This window comes from Pristis pectinata, chromosome 7, assembly GCF_009764475.1.
Source record: "Pristis pectinata isolate sPriPec2 chromosome 7, sPriPec2.1.pri, whole genome shotgun sequence".
Lineage (NCBI taxonomy): Eukaryota > Metazoa > Chordata > Chondrichthyes > Rhinopristiformes > Pristidae > Pristis > Pristis pectinata.
This window is the reverse complement of record NC_067411.1, coordinates 51,839,172-51,863,971: the sequence shown is the minus strand read 5'-3', so window position 1 is coordinate 51,863,971 and position 24,800 is coordinate 51,839,172. Positions and strand designations below refer to the sequence as shown.

The following is a 24,800-nucleotide window of genomic DNA, read 5'->3' as shown; positions in this document are numbered from 1 at the left end:
TGAGGATGGTGATTGCCTCTTGTTTCCAGGACTATTCCTTCTTGATCTCAGAGGCTTTGCTTCCAAAATAGGCCTTGGAAGAATCTTGTGAACATTGACGAAAATATGCTTGGAAATAATAATGATGAAAAGAAATGTTTGCCAAAAGATTTACCACTTGTCTGATTTTGCTCAGATTACAATATTTTTGAAAATCCAAATTACCTACTTGGAATGTGATCTCTCATGTGATAAAAATGGAATGACCATCTCCAACAAGAAGAGAGTCAAACCAATTACCCTTGACATTTAATGACATTATTATCACTGAGTTTCCCACCATCAATTTCTAGGGGTTACCATTGACCAGAAACTCAACTGGACCAGCCACACAAATACTGTGGCTACAAGAACACTCAGAGGCTGGACAAGCTGTGGCAAGTGACTTGGCTCCTGACCACCCAAGTCTTTTCCACAAGGCAGGATCACAAAGGAATATTCTTCAATTACTTGGCTGAGCACAAGAAGCTCAGCACCGTTGAGGACAAAGAAGGCTGTTTGATTACCGTCCCATTCCACCACCCAAAGCATTCATTTCCTCCATTAACAGCACGCAGTGCTATTGGGTAGGGAGTTCCAGGATTTGCATCCAATGGCAGTGAGGGGCTTGGTAATGTGCTTCCAAATCAGAATTGTGTACAGTTAGGAGCAGTGCAGTGTGTACTATATAAATTATATTGCAGCTTTATAAAACTCCAGTTTGGCTGCATCTGGCATATCACATTCAATTCTGGTCGCTCCATTATAGGAAGGATGCCGAGGCTTTGGAGAGGTCACAGAAGAGGTTTACCAAAATGCTGCCTGGATTAGAGGGCATGAGCTCTAAGGAGAAGTTGGACAAACTTGGGTTGTTTTCTCTGGAGCGGCAAAACCGAGAGGAGACCTGATAGAAATTTATAAGATTATGAGGGACATAGATAGAGTAGACAGCCAGTATCTTCCTCCCAGGGTCGAAATGTCAAATACTAGAGGGCATGCATTTAAGGTGAGAGGGGGTAAGTTCAAAGGAGATGTGCAGGGCAAGTTTTTTTACACAGCGTGGTTGGTGCCTGGAATGCACTGCTGGGGGTGGTGGTGGAGGCAAATATGATAGAGGCATTTAAGAAGCTCTTAGATGGGCACATGAATGTGCAGAGAATGGAGGGATATGGACATTGTGCAGGCAGAAGGGATTAGTTTAGTTAGGCATTTGATTACTAGTTGAGTTAGTTTGGCACAACATCGTGGGCCAAAGGGACTGTTCCTGTGCCGTACACTTCTATGTTCTATGGGTTTGCATCTTGTGATCAGGGTGATTGTTTCTTGTGTATGGGAGGTTTGATTCTCATGCACACAGGATTTACTTTTAGTTTCTAGGAATTTCCTTCTTGTGCATGGGTGTGTTTGCTTCCTATAGCACACAGGGATTGCTTCTTGTGTACAGAGGGATTGCTTGTGTACAGGAAGATTGCTTCTTCTGTACAATGATTTAGTTCCTGTGTACAGATGGTTTGTTTCTTGTGTCCAGGGTTATGCATCTTGAGTATAGGTTTGCTTCTGTGGGCTTGGTTTATACATACATGGGGATTGCATCTTTTTTTCGGATGATCTTAGAGTCATAGAGTTGTCCAGCACAGAAATGGGCATGGTTTTTGTTTCTTCTGTATAGGAGACTCCTTGTCTATAGGGGACTGCTTCATTTGTATTGGGGAATCCTTGTGTCCAGAGTATAAATTGGGATGACATTTTTGAAGGGAAATGTGCTATGCAGATGTGGTCATTGTTCAAGGACCTCTTGCAGGATGTTAGAGATAAATTTGTCCCGGTGAGGTGGAGAAGGAATGGCAGGGTGAAGGAACCATGGGTGACGAGAGGTGGAACATCTAGTTAGTAGGAAGAAGGCAGCATACATAAGGTGTGGGCAGCAAGGATCAGACAGGGCTCATGAGGAATATAGGGTAACAAGGAAGGAACTTAAGAAGGGGCTGAGGAGAGCAAGAGGGTGACATGAAAAGGCTTTGGCGAGTAGGGTTAAGGAAAATCCCAAGGGTTTTTTTACTTATGTGAAGAGCAGGAGGATGATGAGAGTAAAGGTGTGACGCTGAGACTGTTGGTAAGGTTAATGTTCTAGAGCATGCTGATATCAAGAGAGACGATGTGTTGGAGCTGTTAGAAAATATTAGGACAGGTAAGTCCCCGGAGCCTGACGGAATATTCCCCAGGCTGCTCCGCGAGGTGAGGGAGGAGATTGCTGAACCATTGGCTAGGAGTCCTCGTTGTCCACGGGAATCGTACCGGAGGATTGGAGGGTGGCAAACGTTGTCCCCTTATTCAAAAAAGGTAGTAGGGATAGTCCAGGGAATTATAGACCAATGAGCCTTACGTCCATGGTGGGCAAGCTGTTGGAAAGGATTCTTAGAGATAGGATCTATGGGTATGTAGAGAATCATGGTCTGATCAGGGACAGCCAGCATGGCTTTGTGAAGGGCAGATCATGTCTCACAAGCCTGATAGGGTTCTTTGAGGAGGTGACCAGGAATATTGATGAGGGTAGTGCAGTAGATGTGGTCTACATAGATTTTAGTAAGGCATTTGACAACGTTCCATATGGTAGGCTTCTTCAGAAGATCAGAGGGCATGGGATCCAGGGAATCTTGGCCCTGTGGATTCAGAATTGGCTTGCCTGTAGAAAGCAGAGGGTTGTGGTGGAGGGAGTGCATTCAGATTGGAGGGCTGTGACTAGCGGTGTCCTGCAAGGATCGGTTCTGGGACCTCTGCTTTTCGTGATTTTTATTAATGACTTGGATGAGTGGGTAGAAGGATGGGTTGGCAAGTTTGCAGATGACACAAAGGTTGGTGGTGTTGTGGATAGTGTGGAGGATTGTCGAAGATTGCAGAGGGACATTAATAGGATGCAGAGCTGGGCTGACAAGTGGGTTGAATCCGGAGAAGTGTGAGGTGGTACACTTTGGAAGGACAAACTCCAAGGTAGAGTACAAAGTGAATGGCAGGATTCTGGGTAGTGTGGAGGAGCAGAGGGATCTGGGGGTTCATGTCCACAGATCCCTGGAAGTTGCCTCTCAGGTAGATAGGGTAGTTAAGAAAACGTATGGAATGTTAGCATTCATAAGTCATGGGATCGAGTTTAGGAGTCACGAGGTAATGATGCAGCTCTACAAAACTCTGGTTAGACCACACTTAGAGTACTGTGTCCAGTTCTGGTCGCCTCAATATAGGAAGGACGTGGAAGTGTTGGAAAGAGTGCAGAGGAGATTTACCAAGATGCTGCCTGGTTTGGAGAGTATGGATTATGAGGAGAGACTAAGGGAGCTAGGGCTTTACTCTTTGGAGAGAAGGAGGATGAGGGGAGACATGATAGAGGTGTACAAAATATTAAGAGGAATAGATAGAGTAGACAGCCAGCGCCTCCTTCCCAGGGCACTCATGCTCAATACAAGAGGGCATAGCTTTAAAGTAATGGGTGAGAAGTTCAAAGGAGATATCAGAGGAAGGTTTTTTACCCAGAGAATGGTTGGTGCATGAAATGCGCTGCCTAGGGTGGTGGTGGAGGCAGGTACATTGGTGAAATTCAAGAGATTGCTAGATAAGCATATGGAGGAATTTAAAATAGAGGGATATGGGGGAGGTAGAGGTTAGATAGTCTTAGACGAGGTTTCAAGGTCGGCACAACATTGTGGGCCGAAGGGCCTGTATTGTGCTGTACAGTTCTATGATTCTATGATTCAGAGTGATTGCTTCTTCAGATACAGGGGACTTGCTTCTTGTGTACAGGGAGGTTGCTTGTCATGTACACAGGGTCTTCCATTGTTGGTTTGATTCATCTGTACAGGGGCTTTCCTCCTTGCGCAGAGGTATTTGGCTTCTTGCACCAAGGGAATTTTTGCTTCTTGTGCATCCCCCTGTAAATATCCAGTCCCCCCGATTGTTTCCTGTGTATTGGATCATTGTTGCTTCTATACAGTGTGTCTGGACCTTGTGTTCAGGAGGTTTGCATCTTGTGTCCAGAGGTTTTCCTTCTTGTATATTGGACATTTGCTACAGGGGATTGCTTCCTGGGTATAGGGCTTTTGGTATTGCATACTGGTTGTTTGTGTCCTGTGTAAAAGGACTTTGTTTCTTGCATATAGGCGATTTGCTTGCTGTCTCCAGGTGGCCTGCTTCTTGTGTACAACAGATTTGCCACTTGTTTACAGGGGGATTGATTCTTGTGCACAGGGGCTTTTCTTCTTGGGGTACAGGGTGATAGTTTACAAGATAAATGAATTCCAACCCCAATCCCAATCCCAACTCTGGCTACGCATTCCAGATATCAACCACTCTCTGTGTGAAGCAAAATACCTCTCGGATCCCCTTTAAAGCTTCTTCGTCTCACCTTAAACCTTTGCCTCTTATTTTTGACACCACTGCCATGGGAAAAAAATGTTGATTACCTGCCCTACCTCTGCCTCTCATAATCTTATATATTTCTTTCAGGTCACCCCTCAGCTCCTTCGCTCCAGGGAAGTTTCTTGTGTACAGTGGAACGACTTCTTGTGTACAGGGGGTTGGTATCTTGTGCACAGACATTTTGTATGCAGGGGACTGTTTCCAATGGAGAATGATTTTCTTGTGTAAAGAAAATGTGTTTCTTGTTTACAGGGGCATTATCTATTATGCACAGTGGATGGCGCAGCTCGTAGAGCCGCTGCCTCAGTGCCAGAGACCCAGGTTCAATCCTGACCTTAGGTGCTGCCTATGTGGAGCTTGTATGTTTAGGGGCGGCGTGGTAGTGTAGTGGTTAGCATAACGCTATTACAGTGCCAGCAACGTGGGTTCAATTCCAACTGCTGTCTGTAAGGAGTTTGTACGTTCTCCCCGTGTGTCTGCGTGGGTTTCCTCTGGGTGCTCTGGTTTCCTCCCACATTCCAAAAAAAAGACGTACAGGTTGGGAGTTGTGGGTATGCTATGTTGGCGCTGGAAGAGTGGGAACACTTGCGGGCTGCCCCCAGCACATCCTCAGTAATGCAAAAAGACGCATTTCACTGTGTGTTTCAATGTACATGTGACTAATAAATAAATATCTATCTATCTGCTTCTTGAGTATAAGGTGTCTTCTATTGTATGGGATTATAGCTTCTTGTGTACATGGGTATTGCTTCTCGCTTACAGGGTTTGTATTTTGTGTACGGTGGTCTGCTGTGTATTATTTTATTGCTTCGATGAATAACAATGCCCTTTTGTTTTCTTTTAAGTTTACCGATGCTTTCAGTTTGCTGTAAAGGTTATGTATAAAAGTTTATAAACTTTCTTCTCTGGTTGTTCACATAGGTCATAGAGTCATAGATCATGGAAACAGGCCCTTCGGCCCAACTGGTCCATGCCAACCAAGATTCTCATCTAAGCTAGTTCCATTTCCCTGCATTTGGCCCATATCCCTCTTTACCTTTCCTATCCATAGCTGATTAAGATCCCCTTGTAATTTTTGATAACCTTCTTCACTATCTATGATACCATCTGTTTTAGTATTATCCACAAACTTACCATGCCTTGTACATTCACATCCAAATCATTTATATAAATAATGAACAACAAATGTCCCAGCACCGATCCCTGTGGCACACCACTAGTCACAGGCCTCCGGTCCGAGAAACAACCTTCAACTATCACTCTCTACTTCCTACTATCAGGCCAAATATGAATCCAATTAGCTAGCTCTCCCTGGATTCCATGCAATCTAACCTTCCAGACAGCACAGTAGTGTAGCAGTTAGTCTAATGCTATTACAGTGCCAGCGACCCGGGTTCAATTCCAGCCACTGTCTATAAGGAGTTTGTACATTCTCCCTGTGACTGCATGGGTTTCCTCCAGGTGCTCCGGTTTCCTTCCACATTCCAAAGACGTATGGGTTAAGAAGTTGTGGGCATGCTATGTTGGCGCCGGAAGTGTGTTGACACTTGCAAGCTGTCCCCAGAACACTCAATGCAAAAGACACATTTCACTGTGTGTTTCGATGTGACTAATAAAGATATCTTATCAGACCAGCCTGTCATGCGGGACCTTATCAAAGACCTTGCTAAAGTCCATACAGACAACGTCCACTGCCCTACCCTTATCTATCCTCTTGATTACCTTTTTAAAAAACTCCAGAAGATTTGTCAGACAACTCTAAGAGATTTGTCAGATATCTGTGTACAGAGTCTCTAACTCTGTCGTTGAATAGAGCAAACAAGTGTTAACATCCACTAGTGTCCTCAAGTTGAATGATTAGAATTAAGTGTGAAATTTATTCTACTGAATTAAGAAATATCTCCAAATATTTCAAAGGACAATGCATTATCCATGCTGATATGCATCAGCTGGTCTGTTGAAATGCAGTTTGGAGAGGACATCAGGAAAATGAAGATACTTGAGCAAACATTTAAAACATAATAATAAATTGGAAAGAAGTCCCGCCCACTTCCTTAAACAGGTTATTTTTACCATGGTTTTTTTAAATTTTTTTAATATTTTATTTACAATGTGGTAACCGGCCCTTCCGGCCCAACAAGTCTGCGCCACCCATTTTAAACCCAAATTAACCTACCCGTACGTCTTTGCAATGTGGGAGGAAACTGGAGTACCCGGAGGAAACCCACGCAGACATGGGAGAATGTACAAACTCCTTACAGACAGCGGCGGGAATCGAATCCACCTTTTGATGAAACTCTTTTTCCTTAGAAATTCACTCACATAATGCTGTTTCTTTCTTCAGTTTTACATGACTGAAAATTGATTTTGTTTTTCAAGAGTGAAACTCAATAGTGACATTTTCCAGAACTTTCCTGTCAGTCCAGAACTTCAGCTGGGCACTTCTGTGTAAGGGTCATCAGTGAATGTGCATCTGGAGAATGTGTATCTCTTCATTTGGAGTATTGCAAGGTATGGGTAGGGCAGGTGACGGTGCTTGGGCCACTTATCCTAGATGTGACCATCATTGGACAATACAGGGATAACCTGCTTTTCCCACTGCAGCCTTGGAGTGGGACCTCAATCAGCAAAGTCCCTTCTTTACCTTAAATCTTTTGGACAATACATCCCAGCTGCCCCAGCACATTCCACCAGACCTCCAACCAGCCTCTGATCTCATTTCCAGGGTCCCAGTCCCCGAACCATTCTCAATTTTAACATGCAGGCCCCTGATGCCTCGAGAGAATCAGAATCAGAATCTGGTTCATTATCACTGACATACGTCATGAAATTTGTTGTTTTACGGCAGCAGTACAGTGCAAGACATAAAGACATAAATAAATAAATAGTGCAAAAGAGAAATAACGAGGCAGTATTCATGGGCCATTCAGAAATCTGATGGTGGAGGGAAAAAAAAAGAAGCTGTTCCTGAAGCGTTGAGTGTAGGTCTTCAGGCTCCTGTACCTCCTCCCTGAAGGTAGTAATCTGCAGAGGGCGTGTCCCGGGTGGTGAGGGTCCTTAAAGATGGAGGCTGCCCTCTTGAAGCACCTTCTCTTGACAATGTCCTCGATGGCGGAGAGGGTTGTGCCCATGATGGGACTGGCTGAGTCTCCTCTGCAGCATCTTTCGATCCTGCACATTGGAGCCTCCATACCAGGCAGTGATGCAACCAGTCAGAATGCTCTCCACCGTACACCTGTAGAAATTTGCAAGGATCTTTGGTGACATACCAAGTCTCCTCAAATTCCTATTGAAGTAGAGCCGTTGGTGTGCCTTCTTTGTGATTGCATCAATGTTTTGGGCCCAAGATAGATCCTCTGAGATGTTTATGCCCAGGAACTTGAAGCTGCTCACCCTTTCCACTTCTGACCCCTCAATGAAGACTGGTGTGTGTTCTCCTGACTTCCCCTTCCTGAAGTCCACAATCAATTCCTTGGTCTTGCTGACGTTGAGTGCAACATTGTTGTTGTAACACCACTCAACCAGCTGATCTGCCTCACTCCTGCAAGCTTCCTCATCACCATCTGAGATTCTACCAACAACAGTGGTATCATCAGTGTTATAGATGGCGTTTAAGCTATGCCTAGCCATACAGTCATGAGTGTAGAGAGAGTAGAGCAGTGGGCTAAGCATGCATCCTTGAGGTGCGCCTGTAATGATTGTCAGCAAGGAGGAGATGTTACTACCGATCTGCACTGACTGTGGTCTCCAGATGAGTAAGGCAAGGATCCAGTTGTAGAGGGAGGTACAGAGGCCCAGGTTTTGAAGCTTGTTGATTAGTACTGAGGGGATGATGATGTTGAACACCGAGCTGTAATCGATAAACAGCAGCCTGACGTATGTTTTGTGGTTGTCTAGGTGCTCCAAAGCAGAGTGGAGAGCGAGTGAGATTGCGTCTGCTGTAGACCTGTTGTGGTGGTAGGCAAATTGCATCAGGTCCAGGTCCTTGCTTAGGCAAGAGTTAATTCTAGCCATGACCAACCTCTCAAAGCACTTCATCACAGTAGATGTGAGTGCTACCGAACGATAGTCGTTGAGGCAGCTCATCCTGCTCTTCTTGGGTACCAGCATGATTGATGCCCTTTTGAAGCAGTGGGAACTGCAGCAGTGAAAGGTACCCATCTTTTGTTGTCTCTCTTCACACCCTAACCCAGCCACAGCACAACATAAAGCTCCAGTGTACTTGCTCCTCAATTCTCTTGAGGCTGCTCTCAGGTCAAACTATCTTGGGCTTCAAGTGTGACTAAAATTTACATCGAGCTCCAGTGACCGAATTGATCATTAGTCTAATGCACTCTCTTGGGTGGCCTGGAATTTCTCAGCCTTCTCTTTCAATAGCAACGATCAACCAACAGATGAAAGTTTTAAATTTTTAGTATTTTTAAACAATTGATTAATTCAGATTGTTGAAGCCCCACAATTATAGTGGATTAAAACCAAGATTATTTTGAGATCTTTGTACCTTTTTGACCAGAAATGCTGCCTTCCGTATTTTTAGCAAGTGGAATCACTAATTCCTTTGATCATCTTTGTTTGATTGCTCCTCTTTCTCCAAAAATGAATTAAGCAGAGAAACCAAAGAGGACAATTTATCTTATTAACTTCTTATTAAAGGTCAATCATACAAAAAAAGATGGAAAATTCATTCATTTGGGAGTGACAATTAAAATGTGGGTATATATTTTTGATTATGAAGAAGTTCTTCTAATAGGAAGAAGCATAGTTCTTTTAGTATGTAGAAGCACCACTTTACCAGAGTTCACTGTTCGAAAGTGAAAATTAATGGATGCTTGAGCTTTTTACATTACAGGGGGAAGTACCTGCGGTGAAGTACGTAGTTTATAGGGGGTATCCTATATGTATAATAGAAATAATTATTTTCAGCAGAAGTCTGAGAGTACACACAAAAAACTGATTATTACATCTACTGTATTACATTTTATAATATATTGTTCAATGTGTACTTAAGATTCTATATATATTCAGCTTTATAATGTGCAAAAGCATGCCATAAAAGGAGGAAGAGAGTTGTCACAAAAAATTCTGCAGATGCTGGAATCTGGAACAACACACACATAATGCTGGAGGGACTCAGCAGGCCAGACAGCATCTATGGAGGGAAATAAGCAGTCGATGTTTCGGGTCGAGACCCTTCAACAGTTCAGATGGGGTGAGGTTGGGGCAGTGCGTTCAGAGGGGCTGAGGTTGGACTCTCCCTTTACTAATCCTAATCTTACTATCAAACCCACAGACAAGGGTGGTGCTGTTGTAGTCTGGCAGACTGACCTTCACCTTGCTGAGGTCAGACACTAACTCTTGGACACCTCCTCTAACTTACCCCTCAACCTGGACCCCACCAAGGAATATCAGGCCATTGTGTCCTGCACTATCACTGACCTCATCACCTCTGAAGATCTACCCTCTACAGCCTCCAACCTCATAGTTCCTAGCCGTACTGCCTGTTTCTACTCCCTACCCAACATCCACAAATCTAACTCCCCTGGTAGGCCCATTGTTTCTCTCCGCTCCTGCCCCACTGAACTCGCGTCTCTTATCTTGACTCTATTTTGTCCCCCTTGGTCCAGTCCCTTCTCACCTACGTCCGTGACATTTTGCATGCTCTCCATCACTTCAACAACTTTCAGTTCCTCGGCCCAGATTGCCCCATTTTCACGATGGATGTTGAGCCCCTGTACACTTCCATCCCCCATCAGGAATGCCTCAGAGATCTCCAGTTCTTTCTTGACAACAGACCCAACCAGTTCCCCTCCGCTGCCACCCTCCTCTGTCTGGCAGAACTGGTGCTTACCCTCAACAACTTTTCTTTCGGCTCCTCCCACTTCCTCCAGACCAAAGGTGTAGCCATGGGTGCTCGCATGGGCTCTAGCTATGCCTGCCTTTTCATCGGTTACATGGAACAGTCCATGTTCCAAGCCTACACTGGTAACGCTCCCCAACTCTATCTCTACTACACTGATAACTGCATTGGTGCTGCTTCCTGCACCCATGCTGAGCTCATCAATTTCATCAACTTTGCCTCCAACTTCAGATTTCCTCAGATTTACGTACTTGGTCCATCTCCGACACCTCTCTTCCCTTTCTGGATCTCTCTGTCTCCTTCTCTGGAGACAGATTAACCACAGAAGGTTTGTAAAAGATGTTCTACTCCCACAGTTACCTTGACTACACCTCTTCTCACCCTGTCACTTGTAAGGATGCTATTCCCTTGTCCCAGTTTCTCTGCCTCCGCCGCACCTGTTCCCATGATGAGGCTTTCCATTCCAGGACATCTGAGATATCCTTCTTTTTCAGTAAACGGGATTTCCCTTCCACCACCATCAATGCAGCCCTCACCTGCATCTCCTCCATTTCCCGTACGTTTGCCCTCACCCCGTCCCCCCCAACATAACAGGGACAGGATTGCCCTTGTCCTCACCTACCACTCCACGAGCCTCCACATCCAAAACGTCATTCTCCGCAACTTCTGCCACTCCTAACGGCATCCCACCACCAGGCACATCTTCCCCTCCCTCCCCTCTCTGCTTTCTGCAGGGATCGCTCTCTTTGTGACTCCCTTGTCCACGCGTCCCTCCCCACTGATGACCTTCCCGGCAGTTATCCCTGCAACTACACAAAGTCCTGATAACAAAGTAACAATGCAAACTACCTGCCCCTACACCTCCTCTCTCACCACCATTCAGGGCCATAGACAGTCCTTCCAGGTGAGGCAGCACTTCACCTGTGAATCTGAGGGTGTCATTTGTTGCATCTGGTGCTCCCGGTGTGGCCTCCTCTACTTTGGTGACATCCGGCGCAGATTGGGTGACAACTTTGTCAGGCACCTTCGGTCAGTCTGCCACAAAAGCGAGGATCTCCCAGTGGCCAGCCACTTCAATTCCACATCCCACTCCCATATTGACATGTCTATCTACAACCTCCTCTACTGCCAGATGCAAGTTGGAGGAATAGCACCTCATATCCCGCCTTGGTAGTCTCCAACCTGACTTCCTCATTGATTTCTCTAACTTCCAGTAACTCCTCCCCTCTTCCTCCCCCTTTTTTTCTCCCCCCCCTTGTTTTCCTTCATTCCTGTGGCCACCTCACCCCTTCTCTTTCCCCTCCCCCCAGCCTCATGACATGCCCTATTCCCCACCTCCTTCCATGGTCTACTGCCCTCTCCAGCAGGATTCTTCATCCCTTTGCCTCTTCTACCTATCACCTCTCAGCTTCTTACATTACTCCCTTTCATCCCCCCTCCTCCACCCACCTACCTTCCCCCCTCATCTGGACTCACCTATCACCTGCCAGCCTGTGCTCCTCCCCGTCCCCGACCTCCTAACTCTGGCTTCTGCCCTCTTCCTTTCCAGTCCTGATGAAGGGTCTCGACCTGAAATGTCAACTGTTTATTTCCCTCCATAGATGCTGCCTGATCTGCTGAGTTCCACCAGCATTGTTTGTTAGAAGAGAGTTGTATTGCCATTGGAAGTCTGTGACTAGAAACATATGGCAGGTATCAGTGCTGGGCCCTTCGCTGTTTGTTATCTGCATTAACATCTGGATTTATTTGGTAAATTGATAGATAACACAAACATTGGTGGTGGTTTTAATTGTGAAGAGGGTGATCTTAGGGTACAGGTCAATATTGATGACTTGGTAAGAAACAAAGAGCAATGGCAGATGAAATTTATTCCAGAAAAATGTGAAGTGATGCCCTTTGAGAGGACTAATATAGCTAGGATATTCGTAATGAATGGTATGACCCTGAGAAATACCGAGGAACAGAGAGACCATGGTGTACATGTCCAAGTATCATGAAAGCAGCAGCACAGGTAGACAAGGTGGTTAAGGAGCCTTGCCTGGATATTAGCCTACATTAGCTGGGATGTAGAAAGTAAGAGCAGATAAGTTATGGTCATCTATATAAAACATTAGTAAGGCCAAAGCTGGAGTAATGACTGTAGTTCTGGCCGATTCACTACAGGGAGGATATGATTGCACTGGAAAGATGCAGAGACGCTTCACCAGCATATTGCCTATTGCCTAGGATGGAGCGTTTTAGCTGTGAGTGGAGTTTGAATAATTGGTTTGTTTTTCTTTGAGTGGAAGAGGCTAAGGAGGGACCTGACAGAGGTATACAAAATAATGAGGGGCATAGATAGGGTAGACAGTGAGAAGGTTTCCCTCTTAGCAGAGCTATGTAACCAGGGGCATGGGTTTAAGATAAAGGGCAGTAGATTTAGAAGGGATCTGAGAAAAAATCGAAATGGTGCTGGTTGAAACCTGGAGTATAGTGCCTTGGAAGTTGCTGGAGGTAGGTATTCTCACAGCATTGACTTGCTGAGTTTCTCCAGCATTTGCTGTTTTATTTTTGACCTTTTTATTTTGGTCAATCGCCAGAAGCACCCAGTTAGCTCATCCTTGAGCATCAATAACAAGTCACACTTAGCATCTAACCACCATGTCTTTGATCGCCATTAGTCAATGACCCGGCTAACTATCCCTCTGCTTTCAGTAGCCGGTCATTCCTAGCTGTGCTTCGGACATCATTAGCCAGTTACTCTTTGCACCCAACAGCTCTGCCTTTGCCATTGATAACCAGCCCTCTGACCGTCATCCTCAGCCATCATATGTGAAACCTCAGTCTTATTTTCATTTTACACTAAATGCTGACCGTGTGTCTTGTGCATGTCTGGAAGGTGCCAGTGTGGGTCTCCCATTGATCCGATTAGTCAGACTTCACTGTCATCGTCTCTTTAACTTTACTGTGCCCTTGGGGAGGAATCCCTTCAAACAGGCAATTGAGCAAAATGTGGGTTGCATTTACACAGCCAAAATACAAAGATATGCTTGTCAGCCAAATGTTTGAAGTGGGCATATGACATATCCTGCCATATTTCCTGATCTATACCCTTGAGCACAGTGTTCTCAGGATGTACAAAGAGCTTTGAAAACCTATGAACACCGTCCCAGACAATGATTCCATTTCGACATAAGCATTTACACAGGCAGTGGTTATGGCTGAGACGTATGATATAGTCTATAAAGGGCTGCAAGGATAGGTGACTATCAGATTTTTGCTACCAGAGGCATTCACTTCTCTTTTTCTTTCATGCCCTCGACCTGGGTATACATAACATCATTCCAAAGGTTGCTGATGATGTAAAACTGCAAACTGCAGTAAGCAATAAGGATGACAGTACTAGATCTCTAAGGTCTGATGAACTGGGCACACATGTGTTAGATGAATTTTAACAGATACCTGAAGTTCTTTTTTGATAGAAAGAATTTGGAGAAGCTACTTAAACTAAATAGTGAAATTTTAAAGGACGTACGGGAGCCAAAAGATCTAGGGATGTATAAAAACAAAATGTTGAAGTTGGAGCAAGCTGTTAAAAAAAATGTAGAAGCAAACAGCCCAAAAGCAAGTGCCTTATGCTAAATATTGCAGATGCAGGAAATCTAAATAAAAACAGAAAAATCTTGGAGGTACTCAGCAGGTCAGGTAACATCTGTGGAGAGAAAAACTGTATTAATGTTTGAGGCAATGGTCTTTCATCAGAAGTGTTGTTAAAATACTGGCTGATTCTCAGCTGAAGTATTGTGTCCAGTCCTGGGCGACACACTTTAGGAAGAAAGTCGAGAGTTCAGTAAACTGCAGAAGACATTACTGAAATGGGATCAGGTATGAGGGGCCTCTGTAATTTAGAGGGACTGGAGAAAATGGAATTGTCTTCCATAAGCAATTGATGGAGTAAGTAAATAAAAACTGTTGGTAGTAGCATATAGATCAGTAACTGGGGGATACAGATTTAAGGTAACTAGCAAAGGAAAGAGAGGCAGTAAAAGACAATTTTCCCCAGTGTTGTTGTGACCTTGAATGTGCTGCAAGAAAGGATGATGAAAGCAGATTTATTGGGAACTTTCAAAAGTGGAATGGATAAATACTTAAGAGGAAAAAATGAAAGCTATGGAGAAAAAGCAAGGTGATGGGATCCATTGAATAGCTCCACAAAATCAATCGCACAGGCACAGTGGGCTGAATGGCTGGTTGTGTTGTATCATGTATGCTTTTATGTTAGAGTGGTGTCTGGACTTCTTGCAGCAGTCTTCCTGCAGAGTATGCCAGTGGGCCAAGTATTTGCTTGGATTTGAATAGGGTGCAAGCCATAGAAGCCCATGGCTAACATTAGACCAGATCTTGCACCCAGAGTGTAGTGGGTAGTTTACACATGTGTGCAGGATCTCATTACCTAGCTCATTTAGTAAGAAATGCATTTGAAAACTATTATTATCAAATGCATGCATTTGAAACAGAATACTCTGAGGCCCTCTTCGTCATTGCCGGTGACTTCAACCAGGCCAACTTCAAGAGTGTGTTACCAAAATACTATCAACACATCTCCCGTCCCACTAGCGGCCCAAACACCCTTGACCATTGCTATACATCCATCAAAGATGCCTACCAAGCCATGACCCACCCTCATTTTGGTACATAAGCCCACCAGGCTGTGCTCCTTCTCCCTGTGTGCAAACAGAAGCTGAAACGTGAGGATCTAGTGCAGAAAGTTGGACAGTGCTGGTCTGAGGAAATAGATGAGCTTCTACGCGACTGCTTTGAGTCAGTAGACTGGTCCATGTTCAAAGATTCAGCTGCCAGCCTAGATGAGTATGTCACCACCATCACAGATTTTATCAGCGAGTGTGTTGGGGACTGTGTACCAAAAAGGACAATCCAGGTGTTGCGAAACTGGAAACCATGGATGAACCGGGAGATCCACTCCCTACTGAAATCTAGGATTGCAACATTCAAATCAGGTGACCCTAACCTTTACAAGAAATTGAGATACGACCTCCGTAAAGCTATCAGAGATGCCAAGAGACATTACCAGTCCAAAATCGAATCCCAGACCTGACGTCAGTTTGGCAGGGCTTACATGCTATAACGGGCTACAAAACGAAGTCAGGCAGCATCTTTGACAACAGCACATCCCTTCCCAATGAGCTTAACGTATTCTATGCATGTTTTGAACAGAAAGGGATTGGTATGCCACCACCCACCCCAACAGCCTCCAATGTACCTGAACCCAAAGTCATCACTGCAGACATAAGATCAGTCTTCCAGAGAGTGAACCCACGGAGAGCATCTGGCCCGCATGGTGTCCCTGGCTGTGTCCTTGGATCCTGTGCAGATCAGTCGGCTGGGGTATTTGCAGACATTTTTAACCTCTCCCTGCTTCAATCTGGGGTTCCAACCTGCTTTAAGAAGACCACTATCATTCCAGTACCTAAGAGACAAAAGGTAACGTGCCTTAATGCCTACCGCTTAGAGGCTCTGACATCCACCATCAGAGAGGCTGGTCATGCACCCATTAACTCCAGCCTCCCAGACAACTTCGACCCACTGCAATTCGCTTACTGCTGAAACAAGTCCATTGTGGAAGCCATCTCCCTAACCCTACACTCATCTCTGGAGCATCTGGACAGTAAAGACACCAACATTAGACTATTGTTTATTGACTACAGTTCTGCCTCCAATACTACAATTCCAAGTAAACTCATCACCAAACTCACAGAGACCTGGGACTCAACATCTCCCTTTGCAACTGGATCCTTGACTTTCTGAGCAACAGACCACAATCTGTAAGGATAGGCAGCAACACCTCTGGCATGATTAACCTCAACACTGGTGCCCCACAAGGCTGCGTCCTCAGCCACCTACTCCACTCCCTTTACACTCATGACTGCGTGGCCAGATTCTGCTCTAACTACATCTACAAGTTTGCAGATGATACCACTGTACTGGGCTGTATCTCAAATAGAAACATAGAAAAACCTACAGCACAATTCAGCCCTTCGGCCCACAAAGCTGTGCCGAATATGTCCCTACCCTAGAAATTACTAGGCTTACCCATAGCCCTCTATTTTTCTCATCTCCATGTACCTATCCAACAGTCTCATAAAAGACCCTATCGTATCCGCCAGCACCACCGTTGCCGGCAGCCCATTCCACACATTCACCACTCTCTCAGTAAAAAACTTACCCCTGACGTCTCCTCTATACCTACTCCCCAGCACCTTAACCCTATGTCCTCTTGTGGCCACCATTTCAGCCCTGGGGAAAAGCCTCTGACTATCCATCCGATCAATGCCTCTCATCAACTTATATACCTCTATCAGGTCCCCCCTCATCCTCCGTCACTCCAAGGAGAAAAGGCTGAGTTCCCTCAACCTGCTTTCATAAGGCATGCTCGCATTTCAGACAACATCCTTGTAAATCTCCTCTGCATCCTTTCTATGGCTTCTATATCCTTCCTGTAGTGAGGTGACCAGAACTGAGCACAGTACTCCAAGTGGGGTCTGACCAGGGTCCCATATATGTGCAACAATACCTCTTGGCTCCTAAATTCAATTCCACGATTGATGAAGGGCAATACACCATATGCCTTCTTAACCACAGAGTCAACCTGCACAGCCGCTTTGAGCGTCCTATGAACTCGAACCCCAAGATCCCTCTGATCCTCCACACTGCCAAGAGTCCTACCATTAATACTATATTCTGCCATCATATTTGACCTACCAAAATGAACCACTTCACACTTATCTGGGTTGAACTGCATCTGCCACTTCTCAGCCCAACTTTGCATCCTATCTATGTCCCACTGTAACCTCTGACAGCCCTCCATACTATCCACAACACCTCCAACCTTTGTGTCATCCGCAGACTTACTAACCCATCCCTCCACTTCCTCATCCAGGTCGTTTATAAAAATCACAAAGAGTAAGGGTCCCAGAACAGATCCCTGAGGTACACCACTGGTCACCGACCTCCATGCAGAATATGACCCTTCAACAACCACTCTTTACCTTCTGTGCGCCAGCCAGTTCTGGATCCACAATGCAATGTCCGCTTGGATCCCATGCCTCCTTACTTTGTCAATAAGCCTTGCATGGGGTACCTTATCAAACGCCTTGCTGAAATCCATATACACTACATCTACTGCTCTCCCTTCATCGATGCGTTTAGTCACATCCTCAAAAAATTCAATCAGGCTCGTAAGGCAGGACCCGCCCTTGACAAAGCCATGCTGACTATTCCTAATCATATTATACCTCTCCAAATGTTCATAAATCCTGCCTCTCAGGATCTTCTCCATCAGCTTACTAACCACTGAAGTAAGACTCACTGGTCTATAGTATCCTGGGCTATCTCTACTCCCTTTCTTGAATAAGGGAACAACATCCGCAACCCTCCAATCTTCTGGAACCTCTCCCGTCTCCATCGATGATGCAAAGATCATCGTCAGAGGCTCCACAATTTCCTCCCTCGCCTCCCAAAGCAGCCTGGGGTACATCCCATCTGGTCCCAGCAACTTATCCGACTTGAGGCTTTCCAAAAGTTCCAGCACCTCCTCTTTCCTAATATCTACATGCTCAAGCTTTTCAGCCTGCTGCAAGTCCTCACCACAATCCCCCAGATCTTTTTCCGTAGTGAATACTGATGTAAAGTATTCATTAAGTACCTCTGCTATTTCTTCCGAATCCATACACATGTTCCCACTGCTGCACTTGATAGGTCCTATTCTTTCGCATCTGATCCCCTTGCTCTTCCTTAATACTGCCCACCAAGGCCTTCTCATGTCCCCTTCTGGCTCTCCTAATTTCCTTCTTAAGCTCCTTCCTGTTAGCCTTATACTCTTCCAGATCTCTAACATTACCTAGCTCTCTGTACCTTTTGTAAGCTTCTCTGTTCCTTTTGACTAGATTTATTATAGCCTTTGTACGCCACGGTTCCTGTATCCTCCCTTGACTCCCCTGTCTCATTGGAACATGCCAATGCAGAACTCCACACAAATATCCCCTGAATATTTGCCACATATCTTCCTTACTTTTCCCTGAGAACATCTGTTCCCAATTTAAGCTTCCAATTTCCTGCCTGAGAGCCTCATAATTCCCTTTACTCCAAGTAAACACCTTTCTAGTCTGTCTGTTCCTCTCTCTCTCCAGTGTTATCGTAAAAGAGATAGAATTATGATCACTATCTCCAAAATGCTCCCCCGCTGAGAGGTCTGACACCAGACCAGGTTAATTTCCCAATACCAAATCAAGCACAGCCTCTCCTCTTGTAGGCCTATCTACATATTGTGTCAAGAATCCTTCCTGAACACACTTAACAAATTCCACCCCATCCAAACCCCTCACTGTCTGGAGATACTAATTGATGTTTGGGAAATTAAAATCTCCCATCACAACAACTCTGTTATTATCACACCTTTCTAGGATCTGCTTCCCTATCTGCTCCTCAATATCCCTGTTACTATTGGGCAGCCTATAAAAAACACCCAGTAAAGTTATTGACCCTTTCCTGTACCTAACCTCCACCCATGGAGACTCCGTAGACAGTCCCTCCATGACGTCCACCTTTTCTGCAGCCATGACACTATCTCTGATCAACAGTGCCACTCCCTCACCTCTTTTGCCTCCCTCCCTGTCCTTTCTGAAACATCTAAAACCCGGCACTTGATGTGCATTCCTGTCCCTGAGACATCCAAGTCTCTGTAACGGCCACCACATTGTAGCTCCAAGTATTTATCTAAGCTCTGAGCTCATCCGCCTTGTTCACAATACATCTAAAACCCGGCACTTGATGTGCATTCCTGTCCCTGAGCCATCCAAGTCTCTGTAACGGCCACCACATTGTAGCTCCAAGTATTTATCTAAGCTCTGAGCTCATCCGCCTTGTTCACAATATTCCTTGCGTTAAAATAGACACATCTCAAACCGTCGGTCTGAGCACGTCCCTTCTCTATCACCTGCCTATCCCCCCTCTCATACCTACCATTAGCTTTCTCTATTTGAGAGCCAAATTTCCCAGTCTCTCCAGTTCAGCTCCCACCCCCCAACAAATCTAGTTTAAACTCACCCCAGTAGCCTTAACAAACCTCCCCGCCAGGAAATAACGATGAGTTGGAGTACAGGAAGGAGATAGAGAGCTTAGTAACATGATATCATGACAACAACCTTTCCCTCAATGTCAGCAACTCAAAAGAGCTGGTCATTGACTTCAGGAAGGCAGGCAGTGCACATGCTCCTGTCTACATCAATGGTGCTGATGTCAAGAGGCTTGAGACTTCCTCGGAGCGACCATCACCAATAGCCTGTCCTGGTCCAACCATGTAGACACTACAGCCAAGAAAGCTCACCAGTGCCTCTACTTCCTCAGGAAGCTAAAGAATTTTGGCAAGTCCCCGTCGACACCTACCAATTTTTATTGATGCACCATAGAAAGCATCCTATCCGGATGCATCACAGCTTGGTATGGCAACTACTCTGCACGTGACTGCAAGAAACTGCAGAAAGTTGTGGACACAGCTCAGCATTTGTCAGAAACCAGCCTCCCCTCTAGTGACTCTGTCTATACTTCTCGCTGCCTCAGTAAAGCAGCCAGCGTAATCAAAGACCCCACCCATCCTGGACATTCTCTCTTCTCCCCTCTCCTATCAGGCAGAAGAGAGAAAAGCCTGAAAGCAAATACCACCAGGCTCAAGGACAGCGTCTACGTCACTGTTATAAGACTATTGAATAATTTCCTAGTATGATAAAATGAACTCTTGACCTCACAATCTACTTCGTTATGACCTTGCACCTTATTGTCTACCTGCACTGTAGCTGTTACACTTTATTCTGCATTGTTATTGTTTTACCTTGCACTACCTCCATGCACTGTGTAATGAATTGATCTGTATGAACGGTATGCAAGACAAGGTTTTCACTGTACCTTGGTATATGTGACAATAGTAAACCAATTCAGATTTCTAAATGCCAATATTCTGTTTGGCTGCTAATGTAACTGATGAAAATCATTATCTGTTAAATCATATTTTAAGATGCTTCAGCTACTTATTAGCTTTTCCATATTGTCTTTGGAGCCTTATTTTCCTGCTTTCGTGGTGTGAAATTGTGCAATGATAGTGACAAAAAGTGTTCCACAAAAAGGGAATTCCTGTTTCCAAGTATATCAGCTTGTGTTCCCAGGTTAATTTGAATTACCATCCCCTCCTTTAATTATTCCAAGCTGCATACTATGTCAACTGTGTAACTGCATAGTATGCAGCTAAACAAATAGTATGCATCTAAACAAATTTTACCATGATGGTGCATGACTTCAAATGCAGAAGCATTAATGATGGAGCACCTCTAATTAAGCACAGTTGGGGAGGACAGGGTACAGAACGTTAAAATCTCTTCTGTACAAAGCAAGACTCAGAAAGTTACATTTTGCTGTAAACATATTGGGAACTGGGTAACCTCTAATAGGAATGCAATTCTTTGGAGAGGGAAGTGTGGTTTACCTGTTATAAAGAACTCCATTGTATGTTAGCAATCTGAGTGAATATAAAATTACCAATGCTACAGCACCATTTTGACTCACTTCTGCAGTTAACTTTATTAGCTTGTCTGATTAATGTTTCACAATTGAGACTGCAGTACTCCATTTTACACATAAATAGACTTATATTTCCAGTTGTATTCTAGTACATAGTTAGGCTATTCTCAGACCTGGATGCTACTGTGAAGGTAATAATTTACTGAGCCCCATAAGTGACACTGAAAAAAATATTCTGAGATGTGCTTTGCAGAGAATGTAAGATAAGATGTTAAAATATTTAGACATACTTCACTATCATATAAAATTGTTGGTTGAAACAGTTTCTTTATCAAAATGTTATAGAATCTTGACTCCTGACAAATCCACACTTTATATTACATTATACCTTGAATACCAGAAGTACACTTTAAAATACAGGGTGCATTGTTCATAAGAACAGTGATATGATAAATATAACAGAGATTAGTAAAGCAGTGTTATTTAACATTTCTATCTCAGGGTGGAATTGTTTTCCAAAACCTGTCATTTCAATGTGGTGTACCAGATGCTCTGTGAAGTATTTCTATACAATCTTAATCATAGTTGATAATTACCTTTGCCTTATTTTTCTGTTTTGCTAGAACTTAACCCAGACTTTTATGGACATTTACCAGCTGGCTAGCTCCAGGGTGACTGCTCTGGAAGCAGAAATCACTTCACATCAAAAACATATTGGGGCTCTTAAATCAGAACTTCAGACTGCATGCCTGCGTGAAAATAATGCCTTAGTTCCAGTAAGTTCCTGTTTTCACACATAACAGTTTACAGGTAGGTCACCGGTAAATTGTCAGCAGCAGATGTATGATGACCATTGCTCATTATAATCTAACTAAATACTTATATATGACAGTTGTCATCGTCAAAAGTATTATAGGAAGATGTGTTTTTATTTGCCACTTGATATATATGCAATGAAAGAAAAAATGTATAAATATTAATTGTATGGATCACAGTAGTAACTGTTGTAAAAGTGACCATTTTACCTGCTGCCAAGAAGTGCCTCAAAGTATATTAAATGTTGTGTTAATAAATATATCAAGTTCCTGTTTCCCAGCTGCTAAATGGGCAACTAAGCTTTCATTGTGGCAGATCGCAAGTGCACAGTGAGCTGTAATATTAAGCTCAAAAGTAGATCTTTAGTGAAATAGTGTGATGGCCCTTTAATGGTCTAATGCTCCTCTGAGGCACTCACTATCGCACTGGTTTGCTGTCGTCTGTCTGATCATTAATGAGCACCAGCTACTCTCTGAAGCTCATCAACACAATGAAAATGATGCTGAAGACTTAGAAATGGGGTCTCCCATTCCGGTGACAAAAAATGACCAGCTCCACATTTCTAGGCCATAGTTTAAAGATCAAGTGAAACGCTAGGCAACTGTCTAATTTCTATCTTTACTGCTCCTAATCTGGAGCTTTATAAAAATAGAATTGAACTTCAATTGCAAGACAGTTTGTTATTAACATCCCCAATTGAAAATCAATTACTCAAAACTAAGAGTCAGTTTTACATACATGGTGATAAATCTGGTAAATTACTGGCCAATCAACTGAAAGCTGCTTCGGCTAAACGTCAGATTACTAAAGTTCGTAAACGAGATGGTAATTTGATAGTTGATCATGACCAAATTAATAAATCTTTTCAAGAATTTTATATCTCTTTATAGCAATCAGAATTTCCTGATGATTCCACTTTAATCCACGAATTTTTAAGGAAATTGAATATTCCGAAATTACCACTTAATGAACGTTTAACATTAGATGCACCCATTTCGGAGGAAGGAATAAAGAAAGCAATTTCTTCGATGAATTCTGGTAAAGCACCTGGTCTCGATGGGTATACAGTAGAATTTTAAAAATCTTTTTCTGATCTTCTTTCTCCTTAATTATGTAAAATTTTTAAAGATGTCTTATCTGTAGGTAAATTACCACAATCCTTTTATGAAGCATCTATTTCTTTAATTCTTAAAAAAGATAAAAGACCCTACTGAATGTGCATCATACAGACCTATCTCCTTATTGAATGTGGACTCCAAAATTTTTTCCAAAATATTGGCTACTAGACTGGAAAATGTACTTCCACAAATTATTTCTGATGACCAGACAGGATTTATTAAAAATCGTTACTCGCATTTTAATATTAGGAGGTTAATGAATTTCTATCTTTACCAGATGAATTGTTTCAGTTATTTGTGGCCTCCTTATGTCCTGGTTCTCACCTTGCAATGGGTTTAAAAATGTTAGAAACAAAACTATAGACCCTTAGCAATTTTTTCAACAATTAATACAATATTTTAACGTATTTCTCAGTTAAATGAAGAGTCAACAATCAATACTAAATCAGAATATGGCCATTGCATTGCTCACACTTGTTATATTCTGATGTTATGATAGCCTATAATTTTTATGACAGTTGCCAGAAGCTCAGTCCCTGGGGCTGCATAGTGGCACAGTGTAGCTGCCTCATAGCTCCGGCGACCTGGGTTCAATCATGACCTCTGGTACTGTCTGAGTGAAGTTTGCTTGTTTTCCCTGTGTGAGCTTCCTCTGCTTTCCTCCCACATTCCAAAGGTTGTGCTGGCTGCAAATTCCATTCTAGAGTAGGATGGTAGGTAGGGTGGTAGGAGAATTAAGGGTAGATATTGGGCATGTGAGAGGAATCAGGTGATAGGGAAATAAGTGGGGAATGGGATTGTTGAGATTACTCTGAGAACTGTCATAGACTTTATGGATTGAATGGTTTCCAATGTCATAAACAAATAAAGAGATAAATGCACTCTGTAGTAATGTCAGCACATTGCACCCCTTTGTGGGATGAACTTCAGAGGCAGAATACAACATGCTGTCGCTACTGTTGCGTGCTTATTGCTACCACCTAGAGATAAATTTCTAGGCAAGTGTAGTTACAGATGAGGAGCTTTTGATTTTTAGCCTTCAGTTTTGGAAATAATGACAAATTATGCATTTTAGACCTCAGAAAATAAGAATGATGTAGAATTCTTTGCTGATTAAGCTTTAAAACCCTTTTTGATGAAGGAAGACAATGATTTGATCACAATGGATATAAGTGTGAATTCATTTAAATGGCTCAGTTAGATCTCCTGTTCACTGTTGGCACTGTGGTAGCTCAGGGAGTTATTTAGGGCATGATTTACTGTGTTTTAGAAATAAAAGTTAGGGTTTGAGCAAGAATTGGGAGTATTCATAAAAAATGTGCTTTGTGAGACACCTTCAGCATAACCTTAGGTAATGAAAATGCTATTAGCTTGTAAACTAAAAAAATAATTTCATGCTGTGAAATTAATGTCAATTATCTAGCACTTCCAAAACGAATGTGCAGTGCATTGCATTATTAATTGTAATATAGACCTGGATTTAAGTGTCCACGTTCCATGCTGACCTACATCAATATCATGCACGTACTTCTTCTGCATCTGGAAAAGTAACTTTGTTACTGTGACTGTCTGTGAGCTGAATGGTGAGACTGTTTGGTATCAGGGCCTAGAACAAGACCTGCCACCCTGGGGAACTTTGACCAATAAAAAAATCCCCCAATTTTGCTATTTCTCAAAGCTGTCAAGTTTTTCCAAATGCTTATTTTAATGCAAGGCATTCCAAAATATTTAAAACTATTAAGAGTGAAATAAGCATTAAAATAGTTTATAAAATATCAATAAATAAAATCATTCAAAATACTGTGAAACAATTTAAAACATTACCACAGACACAAATAGTGAAAAAAAATACAATTTAGATTGTTACTTCTCTTCCTCATAGCCATGAAATCGCCATTGAAATGAATGGGCTTGCAGGTCCTGATTCAGGATCAGAGAGCAGACTCCTAGGGCTAACAGCTAGGAAATTCCGGCAAGCTCCTGCTCCACAGTTCTCCTCCATACAGAGTCTAGCAGTG

General features: G+C 43.4%; 1 protein-coding gene across 4 annotated transcripts in view; it reads left to right on the top strand.

Moving 5' to 3' along the window:
- The window catches only part of LOC127572676 (coiled-coil domain-containing protein 171-like), a 497,458-nt gene that overhangs the window by 432,390 nt on the left and 40,268 nt on the right, over positions 1–24,800 (top strand). For 3 of the 4 annotated variants that reach the window (XM_052020188.1, XM_052020186.1, XM_052020185.1), the window contains one exon: positions 21,472–21,624. In XM_052020188.1, coding sequence (XP_051876148.1) covers positions 21,472–21,624 — 153 coding nt within the window. Of the gene's footprint in view, positions 1–21,471; positions 21,659–24,800 lie in introns of all 4 variants that reach the window. The other variant, XM_052020187.1, reaches the window with a different exon arrangement.